We start from the raw sequence: 14,084 nt of genomic DNA, 5'->3' as shown, positions 1-14,084 counted from the left end.
CTAATTCTGTTGCACTCTCCCAAGTGCTTAGTACAGTAAGTGCTCAATAAATACCATTGATTGATTTGATCAGAAACCAGCCAAAGGGATCTATCCATATAACCCCCACGCATTGTTTCGTTTCTTTAACACTTAGAACTTGTGACATCTTGGATCTGTCACTTTCCAACACTGGTGCAATGTGTTCCTGCCTGGCTTTAACGAGGTGTGTATAAGAGCAGGAACTCAGGGAACAGTGGGTAATTATAATAGATATCCACACACCTAAGGTGTGATTTGAGGCACTGGGACAAAGGCCAAATGCTGACAACCAGCTGAGAAAGATAATATTCTTTTGCAGCTCCTGAAGGAAGAGCTGCTGAAAGGAAGGTTTAGACAGGGCTAATTACTTGGCCTTGGAACTGTCAAGGGGCCCAAAGAGAGCCATGGTTACAAGTTTTGTGAATGGGAGACTTACGCTAGAACAAGGGGTAATTGGCCCCCAGGGTTTCAGCCAATCAGAGGACTCAAATACCCTCTTTCAGCCCTGCTTGCTTAGATTAGCTACTTGAATGGAATGGTAACCCAGAACATTTATAAAACGGCACGTTACCCTTTTGATCAATAATCAGTGCTCATAAAGTGTAATACAATGCTACTATTGTTTATTGGTAGTAAACTACATTATGCAGTAGAGAAGAACACATAAAGTCATTGCTTTAAATCACATAGATTTAGGATGGTAATCTTTCCTTGGCCTCTTGCCAAACTTTAAAAAGAGGTAGTGCTACTGAAATGGAAACTATATATGGACTAAAAGCACATAATGAGAAACGCATTCATGCTATAGTCTGGCTTCTTTTTGGGTTCCATTGCGTTTCAATCTTCCTCAAGATCATGATGGTCTTTTGCTTTGGACATTTTTCATTTAGCCTGTCTGTCAGATGTTGAATGTAAGAATGTGGTACCTCCTCCAGCAACACAAACATGATACATTCTTGTCATCATGGTCCTTCATACAACATATATATGCAAATATGTACATATGATTAACATACATATCCATATCAAGCAGTGCCACAGCAGTGCCACAGTATTGACACCTGTGCCCTGCACTGTACTAAGAATGAAAGTCACAGTCCCTGACCACCAAGAGCCTACAGTCTAATGGAGAAGACAGATAATAATAATGGTATTTTTTAAGTGCTTACTATGTTTCAAGCACTGTTCTAAGCACTGGGGTAGATATAAGTGGCTCAGTGGAAAAAGCCCGGGCTTGGGAGTCAGAGGTCATGGATTCTAATTCATTCAATCCCAGCTCTGCTGCTTGTCAGCTGTGTGACTTTGGGCAAGTTACTTAACTTCTCTGTGCCTCAGTTCCCTCATCTGTAAAATGGGGATTAAGACTGTGAGCCCCACGTGGGACAAGCTGATCCCCTTTATCTCCCCCAGCACTTAGAACAGTGCTTGGCACATAGTAAGCGCTTAACAAATACCATTATCCAGCGCTTAGAACAGTCCTTGGCACATAGTAAGCGCTTAACAAATGCCATCATTATTATATAATGTAATCAGGTTGTCCCACATGGGGCTCACAGTCTTAATAACCATTTTACAGATGAGGTAACTGAGGCCCAGAAAAGTTAAGTGGCTTGCCTAAGGTCACACAGCAGACAAGTGGCAGAGCCAGGATTCAAACCCACATCCTCTGATTCCTAAGCCCGTGCTGTTGCCACTAAGCTATGCTACATAAATCACATGCAGTTAGTGGGATAGAAAAGAACAACAAAGATACAACTAATCAGAGGAGGAAAGTCTACAAATAAGCAGATTATGCAGTAATATTTAGCACTTAATGTGGGCAGAGAACTGTTAAGTGCTGGAAAAAAAAAACAAATGGAAATTAGGCACGATCCTTGTTCCTTTCGGCTCAGTGTTCTGCACAAAGTAAGCATTCAATAAGTAACATTGATTGATTGATGGGTTAGTCAGTCTGTTCTCAGACCTCATCTTTACTAGGTTTAAAACCTAAACTATTCCGTGAATGAAACCAAGGAATAGATAGGGGGGCAGATCTTCTGTGATCAATTTGGAGGGAGTTAGAGGACAGAATATAGTTCTGAAGCTTGTCCTGGTTGGTGACAGAATTCTGATCTGGATATGCCATAAATGGACACAGAAAGCTATTCCTCATGTATGAGGCCCTAGAGATTCTGAAGCCCTGAAACAATGATAAATTTACTTGTAGGTATATTTGATATTTGCCCAACCCCACAGCATGTATGTATATATTTTTAAATTATATAAATTACTTATTCATATCAATGTCTGTTTCACCTTGTAGACTATAAACTCATCAAGGAAAGGGAACTGTATCTGGTAATTCTGTTGTATTGTACTCTCCCAAGTGCTTAGTACAGTGCTCTGCATATAGTAAGTACTCAATAAATACCATTGATTTATTGATTTGATCAAAAACTAACCAAAGAGATCTATATATATATATATGATTCCCACACATTATTTTGTCTAATGCTTAGAACATGTGACATCTTGAATCATATATAGTGTATGTCTGTCTGCATGGACGCTTGCTCTGTTACACTGTAACCTCAAAAAGAACATGGTCTATGGCTATTCATGGTCAGTATGTATTTTTTTAAAAATGAACCCCAAGAGATTCTGTACCCAAGAGTCTGAAGGTATTCATTTAAATGTTTGTTGATTGCTAGCAGGCAGAGTGACTCAGATTCAAATTTTCCAAAGGTGATTTTTTGCCAGTTAGGGAGCCAGAGTTATAATTTAATCCCAGCCTTCTGGAGGCTGAGTGGTAGCATAATATTCAAATTGCTCTTTTTTCATGCAGGATGTAACGTTCAAACTGGACACACATAATTTGGAGTCTGGTAGACTGAAGTGTCCCTTTGATCCTCACCAGCCTTTTGCTTCAGTAATGACAGGTAAAAACCTCAATCTTATGAATACTCTTGTTTTCATTAAAGAATCAAGACAGTAGTATTGTTTGGCATATTCATATTTCTTACATTTCATTTTATAATAATTACCAGGAGGCATGAAAACAGAGATAATCCAGTATTTTACCAGAAAACCTTCCCTATTTTAATTTCAAGTGACATTGGGGATTTTGATTTTAAACTAAAAAAGCAGTTAGACTCATCTGACCACGTAACATGCCTGCTAGCATAGCAAAGAGGAAAGACAAAGTAGTTGGGCCTATTCTGGGACTTGGGACAAATCACTTAACCTTTCTAGGGTTCAGTTTCCTTAGCCAAATGGAGATAAGCTAGCCAGTGAACCCATGTAAGAGCAGGACAGTGTTGTATCTAATAACCCATATCTATTCCAGAGCTTATTAACTGCTCATAATAAGCATTTAATCAATGCCATAAGTATTATTAAGCGACTTGAATAACTGGTTTACAGTACCCTACACACAGTAAGCACTCAAATACCACTGATTAGTTGAATGTTTAATATAAAGCAAAGTGAATGACAGTGCATACTGTTCAGTCTAATATTGTGTACTATGGAATGTTTCCGTGAGCAATAGATTTCGAATCTTCTAAGGTGTTCTTTCGTCACAGTGAAAGATACCTTTCATTTAACTTGTCGGTCAAATGTAGGAGTGAGGTACCATGTCATTTGCATTTCCAGACAAAGTGAAGTGGTGATGATGCTTTGAAGAAACTGTCTGTGTGTGTTTAACAAAAAAGAATGTAACAAATCTTCAGTCATTATGTTTAGACAGTAAGATAGATGGTGTTTTGTGTTCCTGACTGGGCCCTTACGTTCTTTATTAGGCACAATAGACAAGACTGGTGGAGACTCACTTCCTATTAAGATTTTTCAGTGCTCTTTAATTTGGCATTTGGCAAAGGTCCTCTCCCGAAGAAATATCCTAATTCAACCAGTCTGTTTCTCTTACTGTGACTATGTGCTTTTTAGTGATATTCTTCTTTTATTGGAACAGAGAAACGGATTAATTTAGTCTGTAAATCATAGGAATTTTTATTTTAAATCTGTGATTTTTTTGTAATCCATGTCTACATTCAGTTGATTTAAATGAGCCTTCCCTACTCCCCACACCCGATTCTTTAATTGGTTGCTATGGAAATAGATGTTTTACAGAGTTTAAGCAGCTGGAAATTTAAGTCCTAATTACCCAGGTTAGTTTAGCCAAAGGTCTATCTAGATACAGGTTGAAATCATTTAACATCATGCCATCCTTTCATTCAGTGATAGATTGACAATACAATGGTGTTTTATATTTGCAGGAATACTTTTTTTTAGCATAGGTAATAACTGTTATTTGTTAAATGCTTACTTAGTGCCATCACTATGGTAGGAGCTAGATTGTGTGGTCCTTGAGGGTAGGGATCATGTCTACCAACTCTATTTTACTGTGCTTTCCCAAGTGTTTAGTACAGTACTTCATTCAGTAAGCCCTCAATAAATTGTACTGATGGATTGGCTGGGGTAGATACAGTACATTCAGATCACCTACAGTTCCTGTCCCACATGGGTCTCTCAGTGTGAAGGGGCTAGAGAACCATCATTCAATCCCCATTTTACAGATGAGGAAACTAAGGCACAGACAAGTTAAGTAACTTACTCAAGGTCACACAACAGTCAGGTCGTGGAGCTGGGATTAGAGACGAAGTCTCCTAACTCCCAGGCCTGTTTTGTTTCCACTAGGTCCTGCTGCCTTCTCTTCAACCTTTCTCAACTTCAGATATCCTAAACATTCTAGTTATCAATCTTTTGTTTACCCCAAATTCAGGAAGGTTATGTCCCAAAAACTATAGGAGATCTACATTCAGACTATAGAAGTGCCTCTTGACACTGCCTAACATCCCCTTGTGTTTCCAAAGGTTCCTATCAACAGGCAGCAGAGAACCCCAATGGATTAGGCCTTTTTTATAAGAGAGGAAGTTGCTTATCATATGTGATTGACTTCAGGCAAAAACTGTGAGAAGACCAAAAGATGAAATACCGTCCTTTAGCCAATCCCCGCTAAGCAGGACTTGGGGTTGGGGTCACTATAGTATCCACCTCTGTAAAACTCCTGTTTATCAAAGTTGTTAGAGAAATGATTGGAATTGTGGAATGCAATGTGTTATAATTTTGAAAGAATGACTTCAGTGGTGAAAGCTCTCGGTCAACAGAGGTTAGGCAAAGATGGGCTGCGGTCACTGAGAGTCTGTCAGTTAAGCAAATACTAATTACACAATCCATTCCTCATTATGGCATTTACTCCTTAGCGTTTTCCTTTGTTACTACAAAGAGGAGTCCCAGTGTCTGAAAGATGTGTTTCTCATTTCTGTTTTGAAAGAAATGATTATTCTAACGGGAGTTATGCCAATAAGGCATGTTTAAATAATCCATTAAAAATACAGATGTTGTGGGATTCCCCTGTTGTTGTAGTAGTATTATGATATTCATCATGTGTTTACTGGGTGCAGAGCCCTGTACTAAGCACTGGGAATGAATAGATTGATGGAAATTAGATATTGTCCCAGCCTTTAAGGGGCTCAAAATCTAAGAATATAAGGCAGCAAATGGGGACTGGTGAAAGGACACTTTGATAAATCCCTAGCCTGCTGAAGCTGTTTGTTCCATTATCTTAAATAAATGGACTTATCAACTCCAAAACCTTTAGGCTTTAGGAAAGGGAGCTCTACCAATTTAAGTGCCATGAATCCTAGTCTTCTAATTAAATTGGAGCAATTCATGTCTTGCAATCTCATTATTTGTTTCTTCTCACAGATGAATACCTTTATGCTGGAACAGCATCTGATTTCCTGGGGAAAGATACAGCATTCACCCGGTCTCTCGGGCCTTCTCATGACCATCATTATATCAGAACTGATATTTCAGAACACTACTGGCTGAACGGTTAGAGACTTTCTCATTCTTGAATGTTTTACTTTTGTTTCTCAGTAGGTATGTGAAACTCATTTTTTGTTTTTTATTCACCCACCTATGCCTCAGGAGTATGAATTTAAGGCTATGAGGGAAACAGAAAGTGATTTAAGATGAAAACTTTTAAAACTAGGCTCATAAAGGACTATACATTACTGGTGGAAAAAACATTGGCACTAACCTGTAAGATGATAGCTTAGATATAATTTAAAAGCCAATAATCAGCCAATATCCCCTCCCCTATTTTTAGGCATTTAGTAATGTTGAGAGATTTTTACCCTCAGTGGCATCACAGATTTTATAAACGCTTCATTCAGCACTTAGAAATGTCATAATTAATATTAATTGATATTAATAATAAACTTTAACAATAGTCGGCAATTGTAAACACTTCAGCTGTTTAAGACACGGTTTTATTGTGGGTTTAAATTTTCATGATGGTTTTCCAGTTATTTGTTCTTCAGCATTCCACTGTGTTCCATTGCACAAGTGACAAGATTTTTGCAAAATGAATTATTGCAGTGTGAGCTCTGTAGAAATATTGTACTTTTTCCCCACTAACTATGGTGCTTGGATAGTATGAGAGTAGAGGAAAATGGAGAGAGATGTGTAAGCAGAGCCAAAGAACAAAGAACCACTTGTAATAAACAGCCTCTTGAACTGATCTTAAAGCAGAAATTTAGAGAAGTCATCCTAGTGCCCTTTTTGTTAAAAAAAAAAAAAAAAGGTTCAAGCTTGGCTGTGAGGTGGAAGTGGTTGGGACAGGGAAAAGATAATCATCTTCAAAGATTTTGGTCCTGGACACCTCAGCTTGGCAGGGAGATGGGGTCTGAACAGCTGTTTGGAGGTCACTAGAGCAGAGCAGCTCTTTCAAAAAAAAAAAACAAACCCCTCCTTTTCCACTGTTTTCCCTAAACTAGATGTTTGCTCTCTGACTGTTGACTGTTATCAACTACTGAGTGGCTACTATGTGTTTTACACCTCCCTCAGTAACAGAGGTAACTGAACTCCATTTCTGAACTCTCATTGGAATAAAAAGCCTGGGTCAATTCACAGAAACCCTGAGTAAAGCAGTCCTTACTAAGCGTTTTGTTCACCACTTAAAGTTTCTTTGGCAGTGGATGGGGCCACAGATCCCAGGGCATTATAAACTTTCTAACAAATTAGAATTTTAAATAAACATTTACCTGACTACAACTTTTAGTTAAAATCAGTAACCACATACTAGGCCATTTTAAACCTCCAGTAATGTTTTACTTGTGTTACATAGTAAGGTAATTTATATAATTAGTTATAAATCACTCACAGGCATGACTCATGTTTTACTTTCACAAGAACAAAAATAATGTGTTTTTTTTCCAAGGGAAAAAGCCGTGAAAAAAAAAAGACCTCCATAGTGAGGTCTGCTGACTTGTTTTATATAAAGCATCTAGAAAATAGTACACAGTTTCAAGTGTATTGTTTTATGTTTTTATTTCATGACTTTCAGAAAGGAAATCTCTTTGGCAACTCACATTCAGCCATGAAACTCAGCATTGAAAAGCTATTGAATTTTAAGATTATTGACTCATTTGACAAAGAGATCCCATTAGGACCCACTACAGAATGTGTAGTCAGCTGCAGGTCTCAAAATGGATCTGCTTGAGCAGGCTTGTTGTAGTAATGATTGAAAACAGTCATGTTGTAGTGCATGGCTTTTTAACCAGTACTAAAAATGAGGCCATCCCTAGGTTTGTTTCCATTAACTGACTGAGCAACTCCCAACAACTTATGCCAGTCTTGTGTTAGTACATAATGTACCGACTCTATTTCAGTTTGTGAATCTGGGCCCTTAACCCTATTATGCATATGAACAGTGGTATTAAATGAATACTAATGCAGTTTTTTTATGAATCACTTTTTCGTGGTAAACTATCAGAAGTCATCACTCAGAGTTAATTATTTTTATGAAAAATAATACAGGCACAATATAAATGGAGGAATGACTAATCAAGAAAAAAATCTGATTTTATTACCTTATTAAATAAACCAATGCTTTTCTTTCATGATTTCCCTGTCAATGCTTGTGTTTTCAATTTATATTCTGAAATATTTATCCTTATTTCTAAATTTGCTGAAACTTGTGGGTTCAGTTATTTGAGCAGCTATTTCATATTTGCCTGGCCTCTGAAGCAGAAAATTTCATTAAAATCAGATTTAAACATTTAACTTTCTGGGACATGTTTAAGAGCCATTGATAGGATGAAATAAAGCCAACCACTTGCATAATTTCCTTTGAAAGCATTTTAAAATGCATACTAACAATTGCTGAGGAAGTGTAATTGTTTCAATAAAATAATTCATTTCTGTCACATTATGAGCATAACGCTGTTGATTATAAGTTGCTGCATTGATGTCTGTATCCTACAAGTTATAGTAATGAAGTAAGTCTACTAACCTACTTACCTGCTTGGACATAGTTAATATCTGCTGGATATCCTCTACTACTTTGTCTAATCCTGTTTCGAGTGATTCAAAAAATGTGCTTTCTGATATCTCTCTTAGGACACTAATCTACTTCATTAAAGATCTTTCCACTGGATATGTTACTTCTAACCAGTGATTTTTTTTAATTCTAGTTTTCTCTTATTTCTCATGGTCATGACCTCAGGCATCTTCATAATCCATTCTTATCTCCTGAGTAAGATGAGTTCCCATGTGAAATTATTTCCTTTAAATCAATCAATTTCTGTCTTCCCTCTAGACTGTAAATGTCTTGTGGGCAGGAAACATGTATACCAAATATGTTGTATCGTCCTCCCCATAGCATTTAGTGCAGGGCTCTGCACTCAGTAAGCCCTCAAGAAAAATTGATTGATTTCCTCTGTCATGTTCAATCCCACATTAGTAGGGTTTCAGCTTTGGGTGTTAAAGTAAATCAAAAGTCTTAAATACATAAAAATTTAGAAAATTAAAATAGGCAGCCCACAGGTGCACATGTTTTCTTCTTTGGACTTCTTCAGGACTTTATGTCATTTTCCCTCATTTTTAGCATATGGAGGGAATTTCCCTGTGAATCATCTCCTGGGAACATATACAGACTAATTCCATTTCCCAATTTTCCATCTAGTAGAAAGAGTCACTATAGAAATGCTAGTGGAGGATCCTTTATACCGCAGACAAATAAAAGAAAAAAGTTAATCTTTGCACCGAAGAACTGTTGGATGTAAAAAAAAAATAATATTCAGAGGGGGAAAAAAACCTAAATTGTTCATGTGTTTGTAGTATTTTCTTATGTCACTGTCTCTTTTCAGAAATCACGCTGATACTGATGGTCCATCTTGTGAGATCTGAAGAAATATTTCATGCTTTAACAGTTGTCATGTAAACAATATTGATCCATTACAATACTGACATGTATTTTTAATCTCACTGGTTCCAATCGGATGACATACCCTAACAGATTACAGAGATTTAGAGTGACTTAATTGATCTCTACAGTTGTTATCCACATAACTTAAAAAACTAATAATGACCTATGATGCACACACACACAGCCCAAACTTTACATTAAATAATTCTTGAGAAGAATCATGAAAATGAAAGGCCAATGATAAGATCAATGGTGCGTGACATAATGTTACCACAGTTAAATATGCAGGATAGAAATGTTTTCCAACAAATGAAAGACTGGGATGTAGACTGCATGTGTTTGTTATTTCTCTTATAATGCAGGCTATTTTTTAATTCACAACATAGTGAAAATTTTGCAACAGTTTAGCTACAGTCAAAATCCTTTGTAAACAGGAAATTCATTTGTCCTTGAACATGTACTCCAAAGGGTTAGTACAGAGCTGAGCACCATGTGGGCACTCAATAAATATTTGCCTGGATAACTCACTGGAGAACAAAAACAACTTATTATTGTATGTATTTTGTAGCCACAAAACTGCCTTGTTCCCACAAGGACTTGCTCAAGACAGTCTGGCAATCTAGGCGAACAGAAGGGTCACATAAAGCAGTTGAGTTGACCAGAGAAGCAGAAACCAGTAGTGTTTTCAGTAATTGCCCTCCCTTTCCCCTTGCCTCCCTCCACCAGACCATAAAACTCTTTGTGGACAGGGCATGTATCTACCTACTTTTTTCGTATTGTACTCTCCCAAGCATTTAGTACAGTGCACTGTACGCAGTAAGTGCTCAGTAAATACCATTGATTGGCTGATGTGCCAATGAGAAAAAATCAGGCTGGCTTACACAATAGTAAATGTAACTGCAACTAGCAAAAACAAATGAACAAATGAAAAAACCAGTTTGGAACAAATACCAAATAATGGAAATAAATATATTTGGAGCAAGTGTGGGGAAAATAATATTTTGTATAATTGTCAACAAAAAAATAGATAATTTGTACAGGAAGGTTTAACCTTTAGATGTCCTGATGAGAGGAACTGAACCAAGCGACTTATATCTCTTCCAATTGTACAATTTAATGATTTTAGACCATTAGCAGTGCCATTACTGTGTCAGATCAGTGGTGTTTCTAGCTCAATATTCTGTTTCCAACAAGAGCTACTGGATGCTTGAGTGAACCATATGTTTTCCTCATTGACAAACATCCTAATGTTTTGAGACATTACATTTGACATACCAACTTCCCCCAGTTCCACATCTCTACCTTTCTCTTTGATAACACATTATGGACCTGAATTCAGCCAGACCCCCACTTGAACCTACTGATGTTTTGTGTGTGTGTACCATACATTGAGTTCCATACCAACACTATTCTCTCAGTGTGAAGAAGCATTTTCTGTTACTGATTTGGAAACTACAAACCACCAATATTCAGTTAGTTTGCTTTCATCCTAGACTGCAAGCCCGCTGTAGGGTAGGGACCGTCTCTATATGTTGCCAACTTGTACTTCCCAAGCGCTTAGTACAGTGCTCTGCACACAGTAAGTGCTCAATAAATACGATTGAATGAATGAATCCTCAGCTTACAGGATTTGTAGAGTAATGACTCCATTTTCACTGCATTCATTCCTTTATGAATTTATAGACTTCTATCATGTCACTCGTGGGCTGGGATTTCACTGTTTTGTGTTCTGTTCTTCCCTAAGTGCTTAGTACAGTGCTCTACACACAGTAAGTGTTTAATAAATCCAATTGAATGAACATCTCCTCATTGCCTGTATCTTTTCAGACAGATAAATTCTAACCCTTATCCCTTTAAGAGGCTTGTCTCTTTCTTGGACCATCATTTTACTTCCTTTTAGGAAGCTCATAGACTTGGGTAGAAATGAATGAGGTTATGGACAGGGGGGTTTAGTAGAACATTCCTGTCCATTGAAATGAATATTAAACCCTGGGAGAGTGACCCCTTTTTTCAATTCTTCCTTAATGATTTGAAGTAGTAATGTTGGTAAATTGTACAAGCATAATCTTTTTTATCATAGCACTTAACTACAGAATTGTCTGCCTCATGATTAAATATCATTCTGCTGCTCAGTCTTGATTACATATTTGGAAAAGGTTAGAGTAAGTCTAATCATGCTTTACTTCATTTCATTAACTTTCTCAAATGCACTGATGTTCCATCTTTTTCTTTTTTTATACTTCCTATTATGTTCCTTAAGCTCGTCCTCTAGACTGTAAGCTCAATGTGATCAGAGAGTATATCTACCAACTTGTTATATTCTACTCTCCCAAGCATGTAGTACAATGCTTTGCAAACAGTAAGCACTCAGTGGTTAAGTGACTTAAAAAGCCCATATGCCTCTAGAACTTTTTTTCAAGTGATTGCACTTTTCAGTATGTCTTAATTTTTATTTTCAGGAGCAAAATTCATAGGAACGTTTCCTATACCGGACACCTACAACGCTGATGATGATAAAATATATTTCTTCTTCCGAGAATCATCTCCAGATGGCATTACCTCTGATAAGACAGTCTTGTCTCGAGTTGGACGAGTTTGTAAGGTGAGATATCTCAAGTGGTTTGAGGCATCTATATAATCATTAATTTATGTAATATGAAGCATGATTTACCTAAGTTCATATTATGTATTTGTTTTTAAAAACTTACATTTCTTTCGGTTAAAATGTCACAATAGTAATTATCAGTGGTTTAAAACCTTTAATCTATGTGACAGTTGGGAGCAATTCTAGATTATTGTTTCTCAGGAAGGAATGACTAATTATAATTTATTTTGAATTTATTTGAACTCGATTTAAAATCCGTGTCACCTTCTATGACAGAATTCATCATTTTACCAAAGCTTAGAACAGTACTCAGCAAATAGTAAGCACTTAACAAATACTGTCATCATTATTATTACTATTAATCATAGATTAAGAAAGAATTATATGCATGTCTTATTTGGAACTGTGTAGTATTTGTATTAATATACATACACTCAATACATAGCCATCTAGATATTTGCAAAGCAGAAATTCATTTCCAGGTTGGAAATTTCCTTTGCAGATTGACTTAGAATCGTAAAAGTGCATCATTAGATATGACCTTGAGAGGTCATCTGGTCAAATCCTCTTTCCGCAGGCAGCCTGGGTTAAACTTTTTGCTGATCTATTCAAGTGTGGATAATTGTATAATACATAAGTGAAAACAGGACATTTAAATTTAAATGATCTGAAGCTAGACCACTGAAGGTATGAGCGATGAACATACATTTTCTTAGACTTGGTATTTCTCTTCTTTTATTACTACAGAGGTAGTCCAGAGTAAGGGAGAAGTAGTTCAACATATAGTAAAAAAAAAATGATTTGGAATATTATCCCATTACAGGTGAAACTCTATATAGCTAAACGTAGCTCTAAAAGAATAATTTGAAATTTATTTTGATCAGATTAATTTGAATTTGAGAAGCAGCATGACCTAGTAAAAAGAGCACAGACCTGAGAGTCAGAGGTCCTGGGTTCTAATCCCAGCTCTAACAGTTGCTTTGCCAGTTGCTTGCTGTGTGACCTTGGGCAAGTCAATGAACTTCTCTGTGCCTCAGTTTCCTCAACTGCAAAATGGGGATTCAATAACCTGTTCTCCCTCCTACTTAGGCTCAGCCCTATGTGGGGTAGAGACTGGGTCCAGCTTAATTAACTTATACCTACCCCAGCGCTTAGAACAGTGTTTGACACATAGTACGCACTTAACAAATACCATTTAAAAAAAGCCAAAAATCCCTTTTGTCCTCTCTGAAATAAATCCCAGGAAAAATGTTAACGTTTAGTTTTCATTACATGCTTACTCATTCACATAGTAGGTGCTTAATAAATACTATTGATAGATTGCTGATATATTTGCCACTTTGTTTCAATTGGAAACCAGGCTTTCATGCTCATTTTTAATATTCCACATTCAGTGAGAAACACTGACCTTTTTACATATTTGAATATTGAACTACATAAAAATCTGCCATATCTCTGAAGATTCAACTTAATTGCCTTTGGTTCTTGGCCCTTAATGTCCCTGCTTCTAGGAGAACAAGTTACCCAAATTCAAATTGTTTTCAACAAAATGTTGATAAATCTTAACATGTCAGACGTGACACTTTGATTATAGCATCTCTCCCCAGAATTGAAAGTATCATCTCTGTGGTCTTTGTTTCTCTGGCCCAAGAAATAACCTGTTTAGGTAAATCTTAAATGCAGGCCTCTTCTCTGACTTTTTTCCATAGGGCTCTCATGTGAGTCTCTGTTGATTGATGAGTGACATTGTTCAATTGTGTCACATTCATTTGGATCATGTAGTAGGTTACATAAATTCCATTTAGCTTTAACTTCACCATGTATAGTAAAAAGTTCTTCAAAGACAGTAAAAAAAGAAATTTCTCAACACATTTTATTAACTTCAGTGAACAGTCTATAAAGAGAGGCTCTCTAAAGAGGTGAAGCAATGCACATAATCTGTTTGGATTGCAGTAAACGTTTTGATTAAGTACCACACAGAAAACTTAATTCTGTATTTCTTCCACCCATGAAGCATCCACTAAACTCCTTGGGATTAGTGAAACAGATCAATGGCAGGATCAAGGCCCTTGTTAGCAGGGTCATTTGAGATGAATGGGAAGCTGAATTAAATGTGATTTATAGAACCCATTACAGGGAAAAGACTAATAGTAAATAGATACAAGCTGGTTATAGGGCAGAGCTTAGTGAGTTTAACCTAAGTTC

The 14,084-nt window shown here is 36.8% G+C and overlaps 1 protein-coding gene across 2 annotated transcripts in view; it reads left to right on the top strand.

Annotated features, from left to right (window-relative positions):
* SEMA3D (semaphorin 3D) overlaps positions 1 to 14,084 on the top strand; it is a 178,885-nt gene that overhangs the window by 107,533 nt on the left and 57,268 nt on the right. For both annotated transcript variants that reach the window (XM_038741265.1, XM_038741266.1), the window contains 3 exons: positions 2,846 to 2,939; positions 5,767 to 5,895; positions 11,734 to 11,876. In XM_038741265.1, coding sequence (XP_038597193.1) covers positions 2,846 to 2,939; positions 5,767 to 5,895; positions 11,734 to 11,876 — 366 coding nt within the window. The remainder of the gene's footprint in view (positions 1 to 2,845; positions 2,940 to 5,766; positions 5,896 to 11,733; positions 11,877 to 14,084) is intronic.

This window comes from Tachyglossus aculeatus (assembly GCF_015852505.1).
Source record: "Tachyglossus aculeatus isolate mTacAcu1 chromosome 12 unlocalized genomic scaffold, mTacAcu1.pri SUPER_6_unloc_1, whole genome shotgun sequence".
In the NCBI taxonomy this organism is placed as follows: Eukaryota; Metazoa; Chordata; class Mammalia; order Monotremata; family Tachyglossidae; genus Tachyglossus; species Tachyglossus aculeatus.
This window is presented reverse-complemented; position numbering and strand designations above follow the sequence as displayed.